We start from the raw sequence: 19089 nt of genomic DNA, 5'->3' as shown, positions 1-19089 counted from the left end.
AAAGCTGGCCAGCTCCATAGAGTGAACTGGTAACTGTCCTTTTCTCCCACTACTTTTTTTGTCACCTTTTCTAACCCCTGCAGCAAGACCTTTGTGCTGCACATGCTAGGCAGTGGAGAAGTAGGCAGCTTTTAAAGTAAGCAAGAGGAAACGTTAACATAGGGAAGGGGGCAAGGACTGCTGGCAGGAAGGAACTTGTGATTGCACTAACACATGCACAGGGGAGCAAGAAGTCTGCAGCTGCCTCCCAGGTAATCCAAAGGGCTCAGCATGTATCCGTGGGGAAAAAGGAGGTGGTTGCAGCAGAAGTGTTGTTCTGGCATGCTGTGGCTTCTGCTTCATATGCTGAAAGAAGAGGAAGGAGGGGGGGGGGGAAAAAGACAGGGAAAATCATGCTGCCCCTACTCTGCTTCAGCAGGCCTTCTCTTGTCTTGGTGGACAGGAAGCATTTGTGTGCAATCATCATTGTCATTCAGGCATGCTTTCCCTACATTATTTAACACAAAAACAAATGCAAAAAATAGTATTATTTTCCATGAATAAGTTGACTTGGTGGGCGGTGGAAAGGAGGGTGCAAGGATTGTTGTTATGGTTGTATCACTCCTTACAGTGCCAGCTGCAAGAGTTGCTGAAGCTGTTCCAGTTACTGGCATGGGTTAGTAAGAGCAAAGCTGAAGAAAGAGCCACAGTATAAGAGAGAGAGTGCGCGCTGATTGCGTGGCAAACTGGAACAAGGGAAAAAGAGCTTCAGGGAGACATGTGGCAAGTGAAACTTCAGTATTTTATCTGCAAGAAAACAAATTTAATTTAGCATATGGAACAGGAATTGATGTGTGGAACAGGTTGCCCCGAGAGGTTGTGGAGTCACCATCCTTGGAGATGTTCAAAAGCTGTCTGGACAGGGTCCTGGGCAACCTGCTGTAAGTGACCCTACTTGAGCAGGGAGGTTGGAGTAGCTGATCTCCAGAGGTCCCTTCCAACCTCAATCGTTCTGTGATTCTGTATATACCTGACAGTATAATGGTGTTTCAGTAACAGTCCAAGTGAAGTGACTGCAGGTAGTTTTGTACATGCCATAACACCAACTGAAGTGACCTACATCGCTACTTACTGGTATTATTCCTCTTCCATCCCAGATCATGAGAGCTTCATAAAGCCTTTGTGAAGAGATCCCATATTAGTATTTTTATTTTAGATTGTTTGAGGAACTAACATGCAGTGGAGATGTGTAAATAATTGCATGGACTCATCTGGTTGTAACCCAGTAAGTGGCTCTGTCCTTCAATTTTTAATCAATGGATTGATACAGGTGTTCTCATTTCCAAAATTGTTTTGGTGAGATGCCATCTCTGACCCTAGAATTAGAAACGTATGGACAGAAACTCCTTTATGCTTTTACTTGCTTTTGTGACCTGACATCCGCTTCACTTTTAATATGTGACCAACAGTGTGGAAGTTGGGCTAACTTTGGTTTTGGGATTATTCTTGTGACACTCAGTGAAGCGAGGCAGTCTGGATATGCTGGAGCAGAGGTTGAATGTCCACCATAGAAGGTTGCTGCACTTAAATGACAGTGTATTTGCAAGGAGCAAATCTCAGAACTTCCTTTGGCCCTGAGCCAGCTTGGGAAAAGAGGAGGATTCATGTTGCCTGCCAGAACTCATACCTTGTGAGAATGAACAGTCTGACCCTAAATTATAAACAGCTCAAACTAGGCTGTGGTCCACTATAGAAACTATATTGAACTTTGAAGAGGGAAAGATTTTTTTCTGTGATTATGTATAGCTTTCTGTTACATGTGATGAATTTATTGTAATTTTAAGACTATGCTTATCACTTGTGAAGGTATTGATCCTGTATTTAATGGCACTTTGCAGGTAGAATAAAAACACAGAGAATCCAGGTCTTGCTTAGAAAATGTTTGGATTTGGTATGTTCACCACAAAAAGAAACAATCTTTGGTAATAGACAATAAATATAGTAACAAACAATAGAAAAGCTATAAGGGATACTGAGGGTACATAAGTTATTCACTGGCCTTCAAAATAAAAATTTGGATAATTTGCAGTGATTTTGATAAGTAGAAACCTCAGCTTAACATGGGCTTGCTTCGTCACTTTCCCTCCATTTATTTGTTTTGTTTTGTTTTTTCCCCTCTTCAATCCGGTTGCCAGGTTTCTGACCCTATTTAAGGGTTGGATGTAAATGCAGGAGACAGGAAATGTTAATGTAATCAGATGCAGCATCTTTGATTTGAGTACAGTTTTGTACTCACAGTAGCGGTGAGCTTGGCCCAGAGAATACAGATTTACTTGGAAGAGAAAACTTGAGTGTAAAGCACATTCCAGATGAGGGAATTCAGAAGAAAAATAACCTTTTCTCTTACAACAGCTACAGTGGTTTGCTGTGTATAGCAACATACACCTAGAATTGTATATGCTGCCCTAAGGAGTATAGCACAAGATACTTAAGGTTTGAGCTAACTCATTTAATCACCAGTGTCATCTGAAAGTAGTCCTCCTCCTTCCCTCCTCCATGGAACAAATAATGAGTCCAACTCCTGAGTTTCCATGAGAGATTTGCAGCCAACAGCTGAGTGCGTAGACAAATGATACCCCCACGCAAAGATTGTTGCTCTCTGATACATGTCCTCCTTGAATGATTGGGACATGATTTGGCATTAGAAGGTTAGAATTAGAAAGTTTTGAATTTATATATACAGCAGGCAATACTGGATTTACTGCATAGAGTTCATCTTGAAGAAAGCAGGCATTTTAAAGGCCAGTATTCATGGAATCTGAAGAGGCAGGGAAGTAAATACTGAGCCACTTGATGGTAGTGGCAATTTTTATAGAGAAATGGGTTGGGTGGAAACAAGTTATAATGGAAGGTCATTTTGGTAGTAGATATATCATGTGATACTGTAGTCTTAACCCAATGAAGTGAGAGACCTCATGGGATGCTTTTTCTTTTTTTTTTTCTTTTTCTCCAATGGTTTTGACACCAAAGAAAGGGTAGATGACAAAAGAAAGGAGGATTAGAAAGAAAGGGGTTGAAATGAGTGCTGGAGTTGCTGGCATGTGGTTTGAGGATATCACTCTTGGTCCGAGTATTATTTGTGCAAAATTTGGTGGTACATTAAATTGGAAAATAGTTTTCTTTTTTTGTAAGTTGCCCGTTGGTGAGGCAATGATTTCCTGAATGAGGCTGACCTCTCAGGGCTTGTGTTATGTTAAATAGTCTTTAAATCCTTTTTGGATTAACCATCTCTGGATACCCAACTGGAGTACAACAATGTCTACATAGGTACTTCTCAGAGGACTGAACACTGGTGCTTAGCCAGTGATTTCATGGATAAATAAATTGTTCTGAATATTTTTCAGCTGCTGTGGTTGTCAATGGAGAGGAACCTGGCAGGAGAAGGGAGGAAGATATCAAATATATCCCAGGAGCATTTAGAAAGTTGCTTTCTCTAAATTGGTTTACAAATCAAAATAAACATTGCAGAGTGTCTGAAGGAAAAGTCATTTTTATTTTGCATAACAAGAGCTGAAGTCTGCTGTTTCTTTTGCCTAAGGAGAAAAAGAGATTTATTTTTAAACTTGTAGCATAAGATAATAGTAAGCAGGACCAGCAAGCTGCATATCCTTTGCACACGTGTGTACTGAGTTAAGGAGGAGGAAGAGGAATGTATATTTCCACCTTCCTTAAAATCCCAGGGGCTGGACACAACATCGATATGCTGCTATCCAGCGAGAAAGTCTTAATGACCATTTCAGATTGCTGTTTCTTTGTTCAGTGGAGCATAATTATAAAATACTGCCACAGCAGTTCTTCTCTGAGAACCTCCTCTTCTGTTGTCTCGTGGAGGCACAATTTGATGTGAAACTCATCTAAATTCCATCTTAGTCACGGTATGGTGTTCCAGCTGGAAGGAAGAATTAGTGCATATGTCCCTTCAAGAGAGAAAGAAAGAAAAAAATATGATTCATCTCTTTCTACCATTATGCAACATTAATTAGTAAAGTTGGAAATGAACACATAAATAAAAAGTACAATCTACGCTCCCTTGAGAATGATGTGGTGCTGGCAGGAAAGTAGTATGATATTTCATATGCTTTTTTATGTTTGCTTTATGTAGATTAGAGTAAATAATTCTCATTATTACTCCACACAAATTCTTGTTCTCCTTATCCCCGAGCTACAGCATGCATCCCAATGATCATTTATCATCACTTTTAGAGTTATAAGACATTTGTAACACCTTCAGTGTTATAAGACATCCAAAACCAAACACCAATAATAGCAACAATGACAAAAAGGAGATTACAAGGATATTGCTGAACACAGTAATTACTTTGAAAATTTTGTGTACAAATACTGATCTAGGTTTGGAACACTGAGCTCATCTTTCACAGTCAGTAACCTCAATTAAAGTGAGGCTAAACTGTTGTTTTTCTGATGGATTTGCATTGTACTTGCATTTTTCACTGATGCAAGGACCTGCTGTTTCATGATACAAATGTGCATAAAATGGAGAGGCTGTTGGCCACACAGTTGCAGACTGTGAACAGAGAAGAGGATCTGAGGGTGACAAACTCTCTAGGATCATGCTTTTCACTGAAATCAGCTGTTTATAATTAAGGGAGTTAGTAGCTGTCTGTGTTGTTAATATTCCAACACGTTACAAGGCCTAAAAAGTGTAAGAGTTTGCAGAATAAGAGCATGTTACTTCAATAGGATTAAATGCCAATTAAAAAGGCATACAACTATTTAAAATGGCCACAGAAAGCCTGTCTAGGTGAGGGTAGATATATAAGCTTAGGATACGCTAATTGCTAGCATGTTGCCTGAATAATTACATTCTACTAGTCTATTCAAAACAGCCATCCTGGATCCTGTTTGCAAGTATATACAATTGCAGGGAAGTCCAGTTAGTAGATTAATGATTAGAGGATCTTTGACTGTGCCATGCTATAAAGGTTATGGCTAGTTGCTTATCTGAACCCCTTTTGCACTGCAAGTTGTTGGCATTTGAAGCCTTTCAAGCTTTCTTTAAGTGTAATTGTGGTAGGCGAGCAAGTTGCCGACAGCGAGCTTGAGCTGGTGCTAACTGTGGGGTGAACAGGTCTGCTATGCGCATTCATCACGGGTACTTTCACTGCTTGTGACCTCTTGGGAGCTGCTGCCTGACGGTCCTGGCATGTTGCGAGGTGAAAATCTGGTAGGAGGAACTCTGCTGTTGTGTCACGAGTGGGTTGTGTGTGTGTATGAGGGACGGGGGAGAGGAAGGCTGAAGGGGCAGCATGTGGGAGAGAAATGGTATGAGTAACAGCCTCAGGAAAGATGAAAATGAACACTGAAAAAAGAAAGGAGATGACAGAGGAGAGATGAAAACAAGGTGTATAAATTAAGCAGAGGAGATGCACTGAGGGTGACTTGCATTACACTGTTTCCTATTAGAGAGCATCACATAGTACTATTGCTGTTGGGCGGGGGGAGCCTGTTTTTTTCTGTGGTTTCAAATGTCATGTGGGAAGTACTCTAGTGCTTCAAACTACCAAATGATTTGACACCACTGGTGGAAGAGTCTAGGTATCTTTAATTTCAGATTTTTGCTTGTGAGCCTATTCAGCCTGAACTTTTAAATCTCGCTTCTGTAAGATTTGGTAGGAAAAATACAGTCATCAGACTGGTTGGTTTTGGTTTTTTTGTTTTGTTTTGTTTATTTTATTTTATTTTATTTTTAAGAAAGATCTGGAGACTTAGCTGTGTTAGTGTTCTGTTGGGAAGCACTTTCTAGACCATGCACCAACATGGTTAGAGGAAACAGATATTTTATGGTGTATCACGTGTGAAAAATTTTCACTTAACTGTAGACCTAGAGCATTTACCTTACAGAGATGCAGTAGATTCTGTTTCTCTCTTCATCCACAGAGACTTGAACCTGAGAGTTTTTTGATACATTAAAACTCATTCTGTCTCCAGTGAAAGTTGTCATGTCATAAAATAAAAATTAAAAAGCTCAGCTGTAGCAACTGAGAGGGTTCCCCAGCCAGGCTGGATAATTCTTTGTAGTAAGATTTAGAAATGCCTCCTCTCAGCATCTTTTTTCCCAATAGGAATGCTGGTATTTTTTCCCATGTGTGTTTTAGATATACCATCTATGGACAACAGCAATGTGTTTATCATCAACAATGAAAACAATGACCTGGGGAGGGCTTCTTTTTTTTTATTTATTTAAACGTATGCATTGATATTCTAATGAAAATAAAAACCCCACAGCTGTTCCGCCTGCAGGGCTTTTCTAAATAGCAGAATGGATCAAAAGGTGTTTTAATTTCCTTGTAAGAGGAAAAATTCATCAGGGCATCCAATTTAAATCAGGGCAAAAATGAGTCAAATCAGTACCAGGAGCTTTTTAATAATAATGCATTTCTCGTGGCTGTAGTCAGTACAGCTCTCAGCAGTGGGTGCTGTATACAGTTGAAAATTTTATTCTGTGTTGTATATAGCAAAGTGATGCTGGAACCAATATCAGGAATTTGAGGCTTAAAAAAAAAAGAGAAAATCTTACATTGAGACCTATCTCTATTAGAGATCAACCTGAACTGATCTAGGTCCAAACTTCTCCAAATTTGGACTAGTTTGTATCCAAGACTAATTTCTTTTTCAGCCATGAATAGCCATAGCTTTTAGGACACATAGGAAAATTAAACCCCATTCAAGCACAAGGGCCATTTTTGGAATGAGAGGTAAATCTATATTTTATAGCTTGAGTTCATCTGTATTGTGAAGTGGCATTATAAAATAAAATTTTCCTGTCTTTGGAATTCAAGAACATATTGGACAGTTTTATGTTTGCTGTGTTCATATGGTGTGCTGTGACTAGATAGTTAATGCACTTAGTCCAGTTGTTAGAAACACATCCTAAATGACTTCTCCAGACCATTGCAATTTGAACACCTTTTTTGGTCGATGAGTAAAGGAGAGCCTCTCTTTCCCCTTCTGTGGAACGAAATGGCTTCTGTCCTGAAGAATGTTTCTGTAGGATGCAATAATTTATTTTAACTGTGTTGACAGACTTTCAAAGCCATTATAGGATCTTGTTGCAAGCTAGCAAAGTCATACTGTATATCAAGTGATGCAAGTTAGTGCTGAGATCACTAAATGACACTTACTTTGAATAGAGCTTTAAAAAGTTCTGGCCTGTGAAATTTTTAATTAGCAGTAGATCACCTATTAACAAGTCAGTGTATGAGTAAGGAATATATCCAAGTGCTTCCTAAACTGGAGAAGCATTGGCTGGATACAACAGCGAGCAGCAAGCATGGTATGAAAAGCTATGAGTAATAGAGAAAAGGATTAAGAAAAAGCTAAAGTTTTGTGTTACCCCAGCAGAAATAATTGAGCCATGCAGTTTTTTGGTGTAGCCATGAAGTTATTCAGCAAGGGAAAAAACAAACTACAATATTTTATTGTCCCTCCTTTAGATGGTAGACCTCCAAGACCAAAAATATAAATAAATGTATATGGATATATTTCTTTCTTTCCATTTTTTCTTACTAGCATTTCATGTCTAGATAAAGTATGACAAACAGAGAGATACTTCTTAATTATTTAGCAGCTTATTAATAATGTGTATTAATGTCTTGCTGCAGCTACATTGGCCCTTTCTTATACATAAACTGCGCTGTTCAGATATCCAAGCATTCTACTGCAGTGTTTTTGATTAAAGTGTTTAATTTTCTTTTTCTTTTTCTTTTTTTTTTTTCCAGGTTGACTTTGAACAACTCCAGGAAAACTTGTGTCAGATGGAAAGACGGTGCAAAGCATCATGGGATCACCTTAAGGCTATAGCAAAACATGAAATGAGGCCAACTCTAAAGCAAAAAATGTCCGAGTTCCTTAAGGACTGTGCAGAAAGAATTATAATCCTGAAGATTGTTCATAGAAGAATAATTAACAGGTACAGCATTAGATTGGTGATAGCTACAGCAATATCTTGATAAATGGCTTGTTGAAATTATAAATTATGACATCATAAATATTATGTTTTTGAGTGTGTAATCCATATTCCAACAAGCATATTCACCAGGATATAGGTGGTGAGTACTTTGTCATAGACACCTATTTAAGAGAGATCCTCACTTCAGAAAGTTTCAGTATTTCTGATGAATTCACCAGATTCCTGTTGTGTTTATCATATGCATTGTACAAATAAGAAAAATAACCTTTTTTCCTTTTATGTACTGCAACTACTACTGTAGACTTCTCCAAAAAATGTATCCATGTAATTGCATCTGTCTGAGATTGGAAAAAACTTTTTATCATCAAGGATATAGATGTAGTTAAAAGGGGTTGACATGCATTTAAACATTGTGTGCTATTGTAAATCATGCAATATAGAAGCAACAGTAAAAGTTGCAAGTAGTACAAAATCTCTGAATGCCACAGAAGTAGTAAAAATGTGAATAGAGAGTATCCCAAATTAAAGTACTTGGGAGTTAATATAATTTTATGGTCATTTTTGTGAAGCAGAAATTCTTTTCTTCCCCTGTTTGCTAGCCTGTAAATCTGCATTCTTCTTGTCTAGACTTTCCCCAACATCCTAACAGCCTCTTTGAAGTTGCTTAATACAAATAAATAGAATTTAAACTTAATAGATATTTTATTCTATAACTGAAATTGCTCATTCACATGCCAAATTAGTAATATAAAGTAGATGGAGTTCCATAAACATCTTATCTCCTGCATCAGCCTGGGAAAATGAGCTGGGATGAAGTTATCATAGACTAGACTTTCGTGTTTTTAATTATAAAGCATGCCAATGTTATGCAAAGAATCCACGAAAATTTTGTAGCACAAAAGAAATAATGGGAGTTAATAAAATAATAAATGGATTCACTGAAATGTTTTTTTTTCCTAGAAACTAAGAAAGATTTTTTCATGAACTCGTTGTTTTCCAGGTTTCACTCATTTTTGTTATTTATGGGCCATCCTCCCTATGCAATACGTGAAGTCAACATCAATAAGTTCTGCAAAATTATTAGTGAATTTGCTCTGGAATACCGCACCACCAGGGAACGAGTTTTGCAGCAAAAACAGAAACGAGCTAACCACAGGGAAAGAAACAAGACCAGAGGGAAAATGATCACAGATGTAAGTGGCAAAATATATCTACCACAGTGTGGCTTTGTAAAACTTTCTTTCAGTGAATGTCACATATGAAGTGTTATTTTTCTTTATTTTTATTCTGAAGGAGTTCTTTTGCTATAAGTAATGAACTCTGTTCTCTTAGAAGTCAAAAGCTGCAAGTCATTGATTATGGATGTTTTTACTGCATACTAATTTATAGAATGTGAACAAGCCGAGATTAAGCATCTAAAAAGAACGTCTCTCATTGCACAGGCAGTGCACAAAAGCTCTAGAATACAGCAGGGTTTGTGTGTACCTAATCAGTCAAGAATATAAAAAAGTAAAACTAGAAAATTAGGCTCCTAATTGAGGGCATGATTCAAATGATGAACCATACATTTAAGTGATTACAACTGAATGTAAAATGGAATTTTAATCTCTGTTCTTGAATATTCTAACATACATTCTTTAATCTTACTGTTTTATATTTATATATACACACATGCACATACCAACACACACATACGGACCAATTTTCTTCTTAACTTTTAAGCACAAAGTAGCCAACTTTATGGGAACAGACTGCTCTGGGGTTCTGAAAAAACTGATGAATTTATGTGCACATTAGACGTTTCCTTGCAAACCTTGCTGACTGTATTCTTGCTATACTGGTAAAATAAGATTAGTTTTCTCTGCATAGTAAACTTCAAAATACCCTTGATTTTTTTATCTTTTTTTAAGCTGATGTAGTTTGACTCAATCCAAATAAAGTTTTAAGATGTGCCAGTACTTAATAAAAGTTTCCAGCTGTCTCAAAATCCAAATCTGGAGTCTCGATTAGATGTGAGTGGTTCGTCGCATATGAAGCTACCCCTGCCTTTGGCATGAAAAGTCCTAAGCTGATTACAGTTTTATGGCCAAAAGCTCAGGCAACTTAGGTCAAAATATATATATATATCAGACCCAAATTGAGATTGTATTTAAGTCATTGACTCACAATCATTTGTAGATCTTTCCTGGGAGTATCCTCTTTAAATTTGGAAATCTGTTTCATCTAGAGGGAATGTTAAACCTGTATTATTATCTCAAAAGATTTTCCTTTTGGTCTAGCCTCATGTTAAGGAAGGGGCTCTGATTTTGTGTGAAGGGTATAATATAGTCATAAAAATTTTCAAAACTACCACTGAGAAACGGAGACTTTTTTCTTCAACTGCTGCGCAGTTTTTTTGCAGTATTGCAGAGAGGTTAAAAGATAGCATTAACCAAAGAGATTGGTGAATTAAAATTTTCATTTCCTTAAATAGCTTCAATACTTTTGCTAGTTTAAATAATACTTATTATTAGCTAAGATGTGTAGGAGTTCCTGTTTTCCTAGCACATGACCTAATGTTTCTGTATTATCTGTCCAGGAGAACTGACTGTGGCAGGACTGAGAAAGCTTCTCCAATCCTGTGCCTTCACAAAATGTGAAGGAAGAAGGAAATCTGATCATCAGATACTGGGTTCAGGAAATAGAGAGCAGTGACCCTTTAAAAAAAGAGACAGGATCAGAGTTGATGGCTAGTCAGTAAAGAGCGAAGCCGGAGACAATGGCCATTTTCTGCAAATGTAAGAGAGGATAAGAGGAGGCAGTTCGGCCTTTCCCAGAAAGGTGTATTATAGGAAGGAGATGTCTGTTCAGCTCAGGATGGTGTTAAGATTTGACAAGAATTAAATGCCACCTGACAGCTAGTATTCCACCTAAAATTATCTTCCAGGTCCCAGGTTTCCAGAAAGGGAACACTTGCCCATCACTAATTCATAGTTGTGTGATGGTTCTATTAGCTAAAAAAGGCCTATTAGAGTAAAAAAAAAACATTCTTTGACATTTCCTTGATAGAGATTTTCTTTAAGGAGACCATATGGCTTCTTAAAACTATTTAAGTGTAGCCCAGTAATGTGGCCTCGTTTTCCATTCATTGGATTGCAGTACCTGGTAAAACAGAATTAAAGTTGCATCAGTTTATTTGTCACAGCTTCCTTTGAGAACTTGAAAGTCATATCTACCTCAAAACAAGATTCTAAGTCAGCAGGATGGAAGCTATTTATGTGTGGAGGATGATGAAAAGGGGGAGTTTTATTGTAGTATCATGCTGGCTGTGGTTTGTATCTGTTTCTGATTTTCTTAGTGTTTTATATTTGTATGCATTGGAAAGGGAAGATATATCTGTAATGCATTGACAAGGTGTTGAACTAGTTAGAAAATACTGATTTAAGAAATTTCAGGTCTTGTCATTGGAAAGAAACTCTTTGTAGAAAGTAATTCTAATAAGAAATAATCACATGGAATTTTAATGTCTGCTTTTAGCAACCTAAAAGGATTGTGCAGAGATTCCACCAAGGGTCACTAGAACAGATGTTACTTGATATTTACCTCACTCTCTACTTTAGAGAGTCTCCTTGGGATCCCGTTTTTATCACCTTACAGTGCACTGTTTTCAGGCAGAAAAAGGGGGATTGCAACAAAATGGGAAATGAATAAGCCAGAAAACCCAACCAGTCCAGTTCTTAATGAGAAGGCACCTATCTCTTAATCCTCAGTACCCCCTGCAGACTTGGGAGGCAGAAGGGTGCTGGCTCTTTGCACGGAGAACTTTCCTCACCTTCAACAATTGCTCGTGTGGAATAGGGCACTATGAGGAATATTTCCAGTTTAATTTATTCTTTTAACACTGAGATCTTTATATGTTTTTTAATAGCTGAAATGGACTGGGCACTGTCAGTTTAAGTCTCAAAGAATGTTGTCTGCATAAGAGAGAGGGGGAAAAAAGCGGGATCAGGTGGTGGGAACAGTGAGCTGCCACAGTTTCAAGGGGAAACTTTTATCTGGCTTTAGCCAGTGATAGCAGTCATTCATTTTAGGCACACTAAAAATAACAAGCAAGTGAAACAGAGGAAAAAAAGCAATTGTAGAGATAGAGACTGAGGTTTTTTTAACGATTTTTAACAAGAGTAGGTAATATAAGCATCTGTCTCCTAGATTTATGAAGCTCTGCTTTTTACGATACTTGAGAGTTTCAATTCCAAAATTGCTATGTAATAGAAATAATATTTTTAAATGGCAAAATCCACTACATACGAATGCTAGCCTAAAGGAAAAAAGGAAGGGTGAGGGAGGAGAAAACATTCTGGAGGATCTCCAGGAATTGTCCTGTGACATTCAATATTGATAGAAGAATTGAGCAGTGTTTTTGTCTTACAAGTAACAGCTTGTGCCTTCAGGAGGTGTTCAGCGTAGGAATATTCTTCCAGTGCTGTTTGGTAATGTTACATCTATTAATGTTTTCCTAGCTTGTTAACATTTCTCAGTGTATTTATAATGATGAAATGAAAAAGCAAAGAAAAGGCCCAATATATACACTTGGGTGAGAGCAGATTGCCTCCCTGAAAGAACAAAGTTTGATTCATGCATTTTACTACTTTGGCTCCTGCTGTCAGTACTTGTTGGGGGTAGATGATTCTCCAGACATGGAAATGTGAAGGGGACTGTGAACTGCCCCTCCTGTGCACTGGAGTAGCTTTGGGTCTAGAAGGGCAAAAGCCCTGGACACTAGAGATGAGAAAAGCCAAGCACAGAGTAGTACGTTGCCTTTAACAAAAGCCCACAGCCAATTACTTTTACCTAGATTAAATGTGGAAGAAGGCTAGCAGCTGTGACGTTGCCTGTTAAAATTATAATGTAATGTGCATACTCTGCTCTTACCTCTTTCCCTGAGTGCCTTTTGCATATTGTTTAGCTCAATTTGTTCTCCTCCTGCCTTTTATTTATTAGATAGTTTTACATATGGATTAGAATACAAATATGTTCTTGCTTCCTGTTCTCCTTTCTGTTTCTTATTTGTGCCAAAAAGTGAACGGTGGCCTTTTTCAGAAGAATTGCTTTGCGGTGTGATTCCCCCCTCCTCACCCTGAGGGATGGAAAAAGCGAATGGATCTTTTCATAATGCAAAGGGAACATACCTGCCCAAGTCCCTCTGCAAAATATCTGCCTGTGTTTCTGTCAGTGCCACTGTGTCCAAAGAAAAATAAGCATCTCACTCTTAGAATAAAACATACCCTTAAAAAGTAATGTTAATGTGCTGCTCAGCACTCTCCCAGCTAATCTTCTTATGGAGATTGTGCTGAAACTAAGATGAGAGCCAAAGTAAATGAGGCTTTCATTTTTAATGATGAATGTTTCTGGAACAGAATGCATCAATCCCAGAAAAAAATCATAATTGAGAAGGAGATAAGGTTGAAAGTATGTATTAGTAACACAAGGGAGGGGAGTAGATTTAGTGGAATGCTTCTTTTAAAAACAAAACAAAACCCCAAAATAAAAAAGATACACCAGAATTTTGGGGTTATGTTTATACTTTAAAAACAAAAAATAAAGAAAATTAGGGAAACAAGGAGCCCAGATACTTGAGAAACTGTTTCACTTTGGAAACCTTTCATGTGGAGTATCTTACAGCCCAATGAAGAATTTTCCAGGTATTTGTGAACACAGCTCTAAACAGTTTGTAATTCCCTTTAAGACTCTGAAATTTAAGAACACTCCACATGCTGTAACATTTTGATATGCCCATTACATTTAATGTATTGTGACTCTCGAGGTAGTTTTACATGTGTGGTGTCACAGAGGGTGAAAGCCCTGAATGACAAAGGATAATTGCATCTCTAATTTCCAGGGTCTGGTATCAGGGAACTACTGAAGAACTTCAAGCATGTATTCAGAGACTCCTCAGCACTTGACTTCTGTGCTCTGTTAAACTGGAGCTTAAAGTTGAGAAACTCCAGCTTAAAAAAGAATGAAAACAAGCAGTCTAAGGGTAGAGAAAAGGAATTGCCAAGAAGCTGACCTCTGCACTGGGAGAAAGAGCAAGCAGGACCTCCCTGTTCTGAACACAGTTGGAAAAAGGAGAGAAAGTCTTTTCTAGTGCTCTCAGTTTCCAGAGGGCAAAATATGGGCAGGCAATAGCATGACTCAAGGGAGAGATATGGAATGTGTCAGGGATAGTTTCGGTTCATAATTTCTCTCAGAAAAATCAGAAAAAATTAAAATCTTATCCTACTGACAGTGACAGTCTGTACTGTGTGCAACGGGATTACTGTTCATTGACTAAAAGGGATTAGCGAATTGATTGTCTGAGACATGAATTCCATATACACTTTGTATTTATATGTCCTCCTATAATTGTGTAAACAATACCATGGTTATCTCTTACTCTGTCGTGGTTTGACTATACTGTCCTTCCTAAATCTTGCTGTTTGTCCTTCTCCGCCCTGTCCTTTGTCTCTTTTGGCAGACCGATGAAGAGGAGGATGCTGAGGTATGTTTCTTTGAAAGAGCATGTCATTCCCATATGCCCTGTGTGCTGTGACATCTAATTTCTAACCCAATTAGTATGGACTGCTCAACTCCATCTGCTCAACTGGACTATGAACCGTGACATTTTTCTCATAGCTTTTTGGCTCTATTGTAAGAATGCATTTTTACAGTCAGCTTTAACCATTTGCTTAAATGTTCTCTCGAATAAGGATATCCTGATTTGAGCCTTAATTATTTTAAGTTTCCTCTTTTCTTTTCCTCAGTGTCTGTTTACTAAACTGCAAAGTATCTCTAATACCCAAAAGATCAATGATCTGAATGTTATGGGTATCATCAGTTATTCTGCATTAAGGATTTCCATGATAATTTCACAGTCAATGTGAAGCCGTATAAGTCCAAATATTGTTATTTTATAAGGTGTTCAAAAGCATCAGGCTATAGGGATGCAAAGCAAATTGTAATGAGTCTATCTTTGCTGTGTGATTTGTGAGAAAGACTTGTCAGTCTCCAAAGAGGTGAGCCATGGAGTAGTTCATGTATTTATTCTAAAGTGCTCCTGAAGATTGAAAATGAATAAATGAGTGAATAAATAATGTAAGAACTATAATGCACCATCTATATTCACAATAAAGCAATCTATTGGTTTGGGAGTATCTCTTATGCATTGCATTTTTTGTTCAGCATTAGCACTTTGTTCAGTTGTCTGACCATAAAAAATGTGGCTTAATGCTCAGTGTTTCATAATGGCAGACATTTGCTTGAGAGGCTAGGATTTGCGCATTAATTTGCACAAACATTTGAAAATTAAAGAAGTGGAGTAAAACTTCTGGCTATAGAGCTTCTCCCCCTGTGATGATTTATGCTGTATAGTATGGGCTGCAGAAAGAAAATTTAAAAAATTAATTTTCTTATGCCAACATTTAACTAACCTGTGTGAATTCTAACTAATAGTTATGGAAAGGCATCATCCTTTTTTATTTTCTGAGATGGATATTGGTTAGCTTTACAACCCATTGTAGGCAAAAACTGCATGAACTTCAATAGAAGTTAAATGTTTTTCTGTCTTTTAATTTCACATGTGATACTCTAGCACTTGCACACTTTCCACATCAAAAGGTTGCAAGCTAACATTATAAAAAACAAACAAACAAACAAACCTCTCACTATCAAAAATAATCCCATATAGTATATTTAGCTCAGTACCTTGTAGGGATTATTATTTTGCTATTCAGTTAACTTGCTATTATTCTGAAAAGTCATTATGTTAAAATAGCATCATCCTCTCATTGATTTCCAGATTAAATATTTTCAGTTTGCAGTCTAACAGCCCTGTGGGCTCAATCTAAGCTCTGAAAGTAGGGCTGATTCTTTTCTTCCAATTTACCATCATCTGAAAGAAAGGCTTTGAAGGTTTGCATGCTTTAACTGACTGCCTTGATAACATCAAATTAATAAATAATGTTATCATGCAACAGAAGGATAGAATGCAGCACACCTTCCTTTGTCTGTGTTGAATCTCTAGGAATAACAAAGGTTAAAAAGAAAAGTATTTCGGTTTCTGATGCTGGATTGATATGACTGAAAATATCAAAGGAATAGAACTACTGATGTCTGTTTGCTGTTGAGAGCCTGTCTTTTTTCAGGGTAGAACTGTATTTTAAATTGGTTTTAGTCTTTCTGTAGATAAGAAGAATGGAGTGAAGATCAATATAGCCTTTTGTAGGTATAGGCTGATAAAGGAAAAAAACAGCCTACTCCTCCCACTTTCAAAATACAATGATGTCTTATAAATTTTTATTCTTTTGCAAAAACTCTCCTTAGAAAGTGTCAGTTTGTGCTGTGATTTACCTGGCTACATTTTTAGATGGATTTCTTCAGTAACTGGTGCCTCCTGTTACACTGATATGTTATGTATTTGCAGCTAATTTAGCCACTGTTGTGCATGTTGTCGTGGTGACAAAGAAATCACAGGGAGGCCGGGGAAGCAAAGGGCAGATTCCAAAATCTGTTTAAGGTTTTGTTTTGTTCTCCTAACTGCTGACTGCAATTTTTGTGTTTTGGCCATAGAATAATTTGGCTGGTTGTTGTAGGATTGGGGTTTTTCAGTGTGTATTTGGTAGTATATTTAAAATTTACTGTAAGTATTTGTGTTTTAGAGCAGTTTGAAAGTTTTCTGTGTAGCAGTGTGGAAAGATAAGGGAGGAAAAGGTGGTTTCATAGACCACTTTGCCAACTCTGCCTTGTTACTGAAAGGTGATGATACAGAAAAAAAAAATTCTTATTTGTGTCAGGTTTCATTCTGTCCCCCTCAGTGTAACATCTGACCCCAGACTAAGCCCTGCCCAGGTCGAAGGTTTCCAAGCAAGTCTTTGCTTTATACTTTATACTCTTGGACAGAAGGTCAAAACTATTATAAAGCTTCAGCTAATGCATCTGTTTTTCTCTCATTTTATCTGCTCCTTGAAACCACCTTGTTTCTGGTTTATTTCTGCTCGAGGGTAGGTGGTGTCAGAGAGGAGCAAGTGTTTGTTTTTACTCTTTGGAAAGTATCCACGCTCTAAATCAGTCTGTGAGGACAAGGACCTTGCATTTCTCTCCGTGCAGTTCATGGTCTGAACGCTGGCCTGTTCTCTTTGCTGTTTGTGCTCTGTAGAGCTAAAACCTACCCTGGGCCATGTAACTTAAACGGCAAATCGGTTTTCCTCCCACAGACTGGCAAGTTCTCCAGCAGCTCGCCACTGTCCCAGAGCCAGCCCCAGGGGCTGCAGTATGCCGAGGACGCGGTCGAGCACGAGCACATGAAGGCAGTGCTGAAGACCTCCGTCAGCGGGGAGAGCACCACCGCGCTGGGTGTTCGCACGCGGAGCAGAGCCAGCCGAGGTGAGCGCCAGGCTTCTACTGCAGACACGTCTGTTGCAACCCAGTAGCCACGCGGCAGGCTAAACACTTGCATAGTGCCTATGATACAAAGGGTCAGAAGGGAAGGGGGAAAAAAACCAGTGATATTTCCATCCTGGAGTCGGTGATTTGAGGCATAGGGATGTGGAAGCCTTTGCCTGAAGTTTGACATGTTGATTGCAGCCAGGGCTGTGTGAGGGGGCGTGAAGAATAAAAGCCTGCAGAAATCCTCACCTCTCAACTGGGCTGCCCTCTAATGCCCCAGTTTTTATTCCTCATTTTGTTGTGAAATCAAAACGGGGTCTACACAGTCTGATTTTCTTCTTATTTTCAACAGGAACAAGTACAAAGTAGCTATTGGAATTGAAGTAAAAGGGCCTTGCAGTCTTTTAGGAATGACTGGGGAGTGGAAAAGGAGCAGGAAAACGATGGTGAATCTTTTAACCACTGCCCTGCTAAACTGCAATGCTGCTGGATTAGTGCAGCTGAGGAGCGTGCATCTCCTTGCTGTCCTGACAGATACCTCTTCCTCTGAGGCCTGCAGCCTCTGCTGTTTCCAAGTGTCAGCACTGGTCATTTCTGAAAGCTGACACAGAGGAAATAAAAACCTGACTCAAGCTGCTGTTTCCAACACCTGATATTCTGACAAAAGAGTTCACTGGTACAACCATCCTTGGCAGTGAGGTATCTCCGTTTCTTGTCCAAGACATGATTCACTGGTATACTTCTTTGCAAGAGCAGCCAGTAAACCACTTCCTTGTTGCTAAATCATTTTACAGACATTGGGCTCACCTGTTTATTTTCCTTCTTTCACCTTTCCCTCGTACCACGTATGTGGTTTCACAAATGATATCTGGAAGATGGTTTTCGAGTAAAGGTCATGCACCATTTCAGTTCTGGTATTTCTTTTCCCTCACATCTGGCTATCTTATGCTTTCCTAATTCCGTTTTAGCACTTCTGATATCGCATCCAGAGCATCCACCACTCATAGGGATTTTTCCATGTGCTGCTTATTAAGGCTTTAACTCTTATCCTGCCCAGTTTAGAGGTTTCACAGCCCCCATTTAAGAAGCAAACCAAGTAGCTAAAGTACACAGATGAAATAATTCAAGCTGCTCTGCAACAGGCCGAGTAGCTGAAGTAATCCTGGAGTGTCAGGAGTCAGTCTGTGTTCCCCTGAAGAACAGCAGAGGCAGAGAGCGAGTGTGCCAGACAGAAGCTTGTTCGGAGCGCTATCATAACAGAACTGCTCGTGACAAGAGCCAGGAAAAAGCAGGGGAATGGGCTGCTAATCAAAGCTGTTGTTTACTGACGTCAGGGAAGTGATACAGAATGGTCTCGCCAGGGCTTTTTTAGCTGTTTGAAATTTTACCACACCCACTCTTTTGCAAAACTTGCTGTCAGTGTTCTCCCTACATACATGCCTTCAAATAATTCAGAAACGAAGAGCATGCCGACCAGTAGTCCACAGTGGAGGAATCAAAAGATGCATCTGACAGAGAGCTCTGTGGAGTAAGGAGTGCCAGAGCTTTGGTTCAGAGACATGGCTTGATTGTTTGTTAGTGGTTTTAACCAAAATTGCTTATATAGCTTTTCAGCTTGCCAACAACTCTTGCTTTTCTGCTTATAAAGAGCACATGCAGTTGTGCCAGGACAGATACAACTTTGTGATGAGAGGGTAAATTCTTCATTGTGAAAGGGA

The 19089-nt window shown here is 38.6% G+C and overlaps 1 protein-coding gene across 1 annotated transcript in view; it reads left to right on the top strand.

The window, feature by feature from the left end:
• FHOD3 (formin homology 2 domain containing 3) overlaps positions 1–19089 on the top strand; it is a 119558-nt gene that overhangs the window by 84878 nt on the left and 15591 nt on the right. Inside the window, exons 11-13 of the mRNA XM_067292172.1 lie at positions 7779–7969; positions 8970–9162; positions 17200–17368. Coding sequence (XP_067148273.1) covers positions 7779–7969; positions 8970–9162; positions 17200–17368 — 553 coding nt within the window. The remainder of the gene's footprint in view (positions 1–7778; positions 7970–8969; positions 9163–17199; positions 17369–19089) is intronic.

The sequence above is a fragment of the Apteryx mantelli genome, chromosome 2, assembly GCF_036417845.1.
Source record: "Apteryx mantelli isolate bAptMan1 chromosome 2, bAptMan1.hap1, whole genome shotgun sequence".
Classification (NCBI taxonomy): Eukaryota; Metazoa; Chordata; class Aves; order Apterygiformes; family Apterygidae; genus Apteryx; species Apteryx mantelli.
This window is presented reverse-complemented; position numbering and strand designations above follow the sequence as displayed.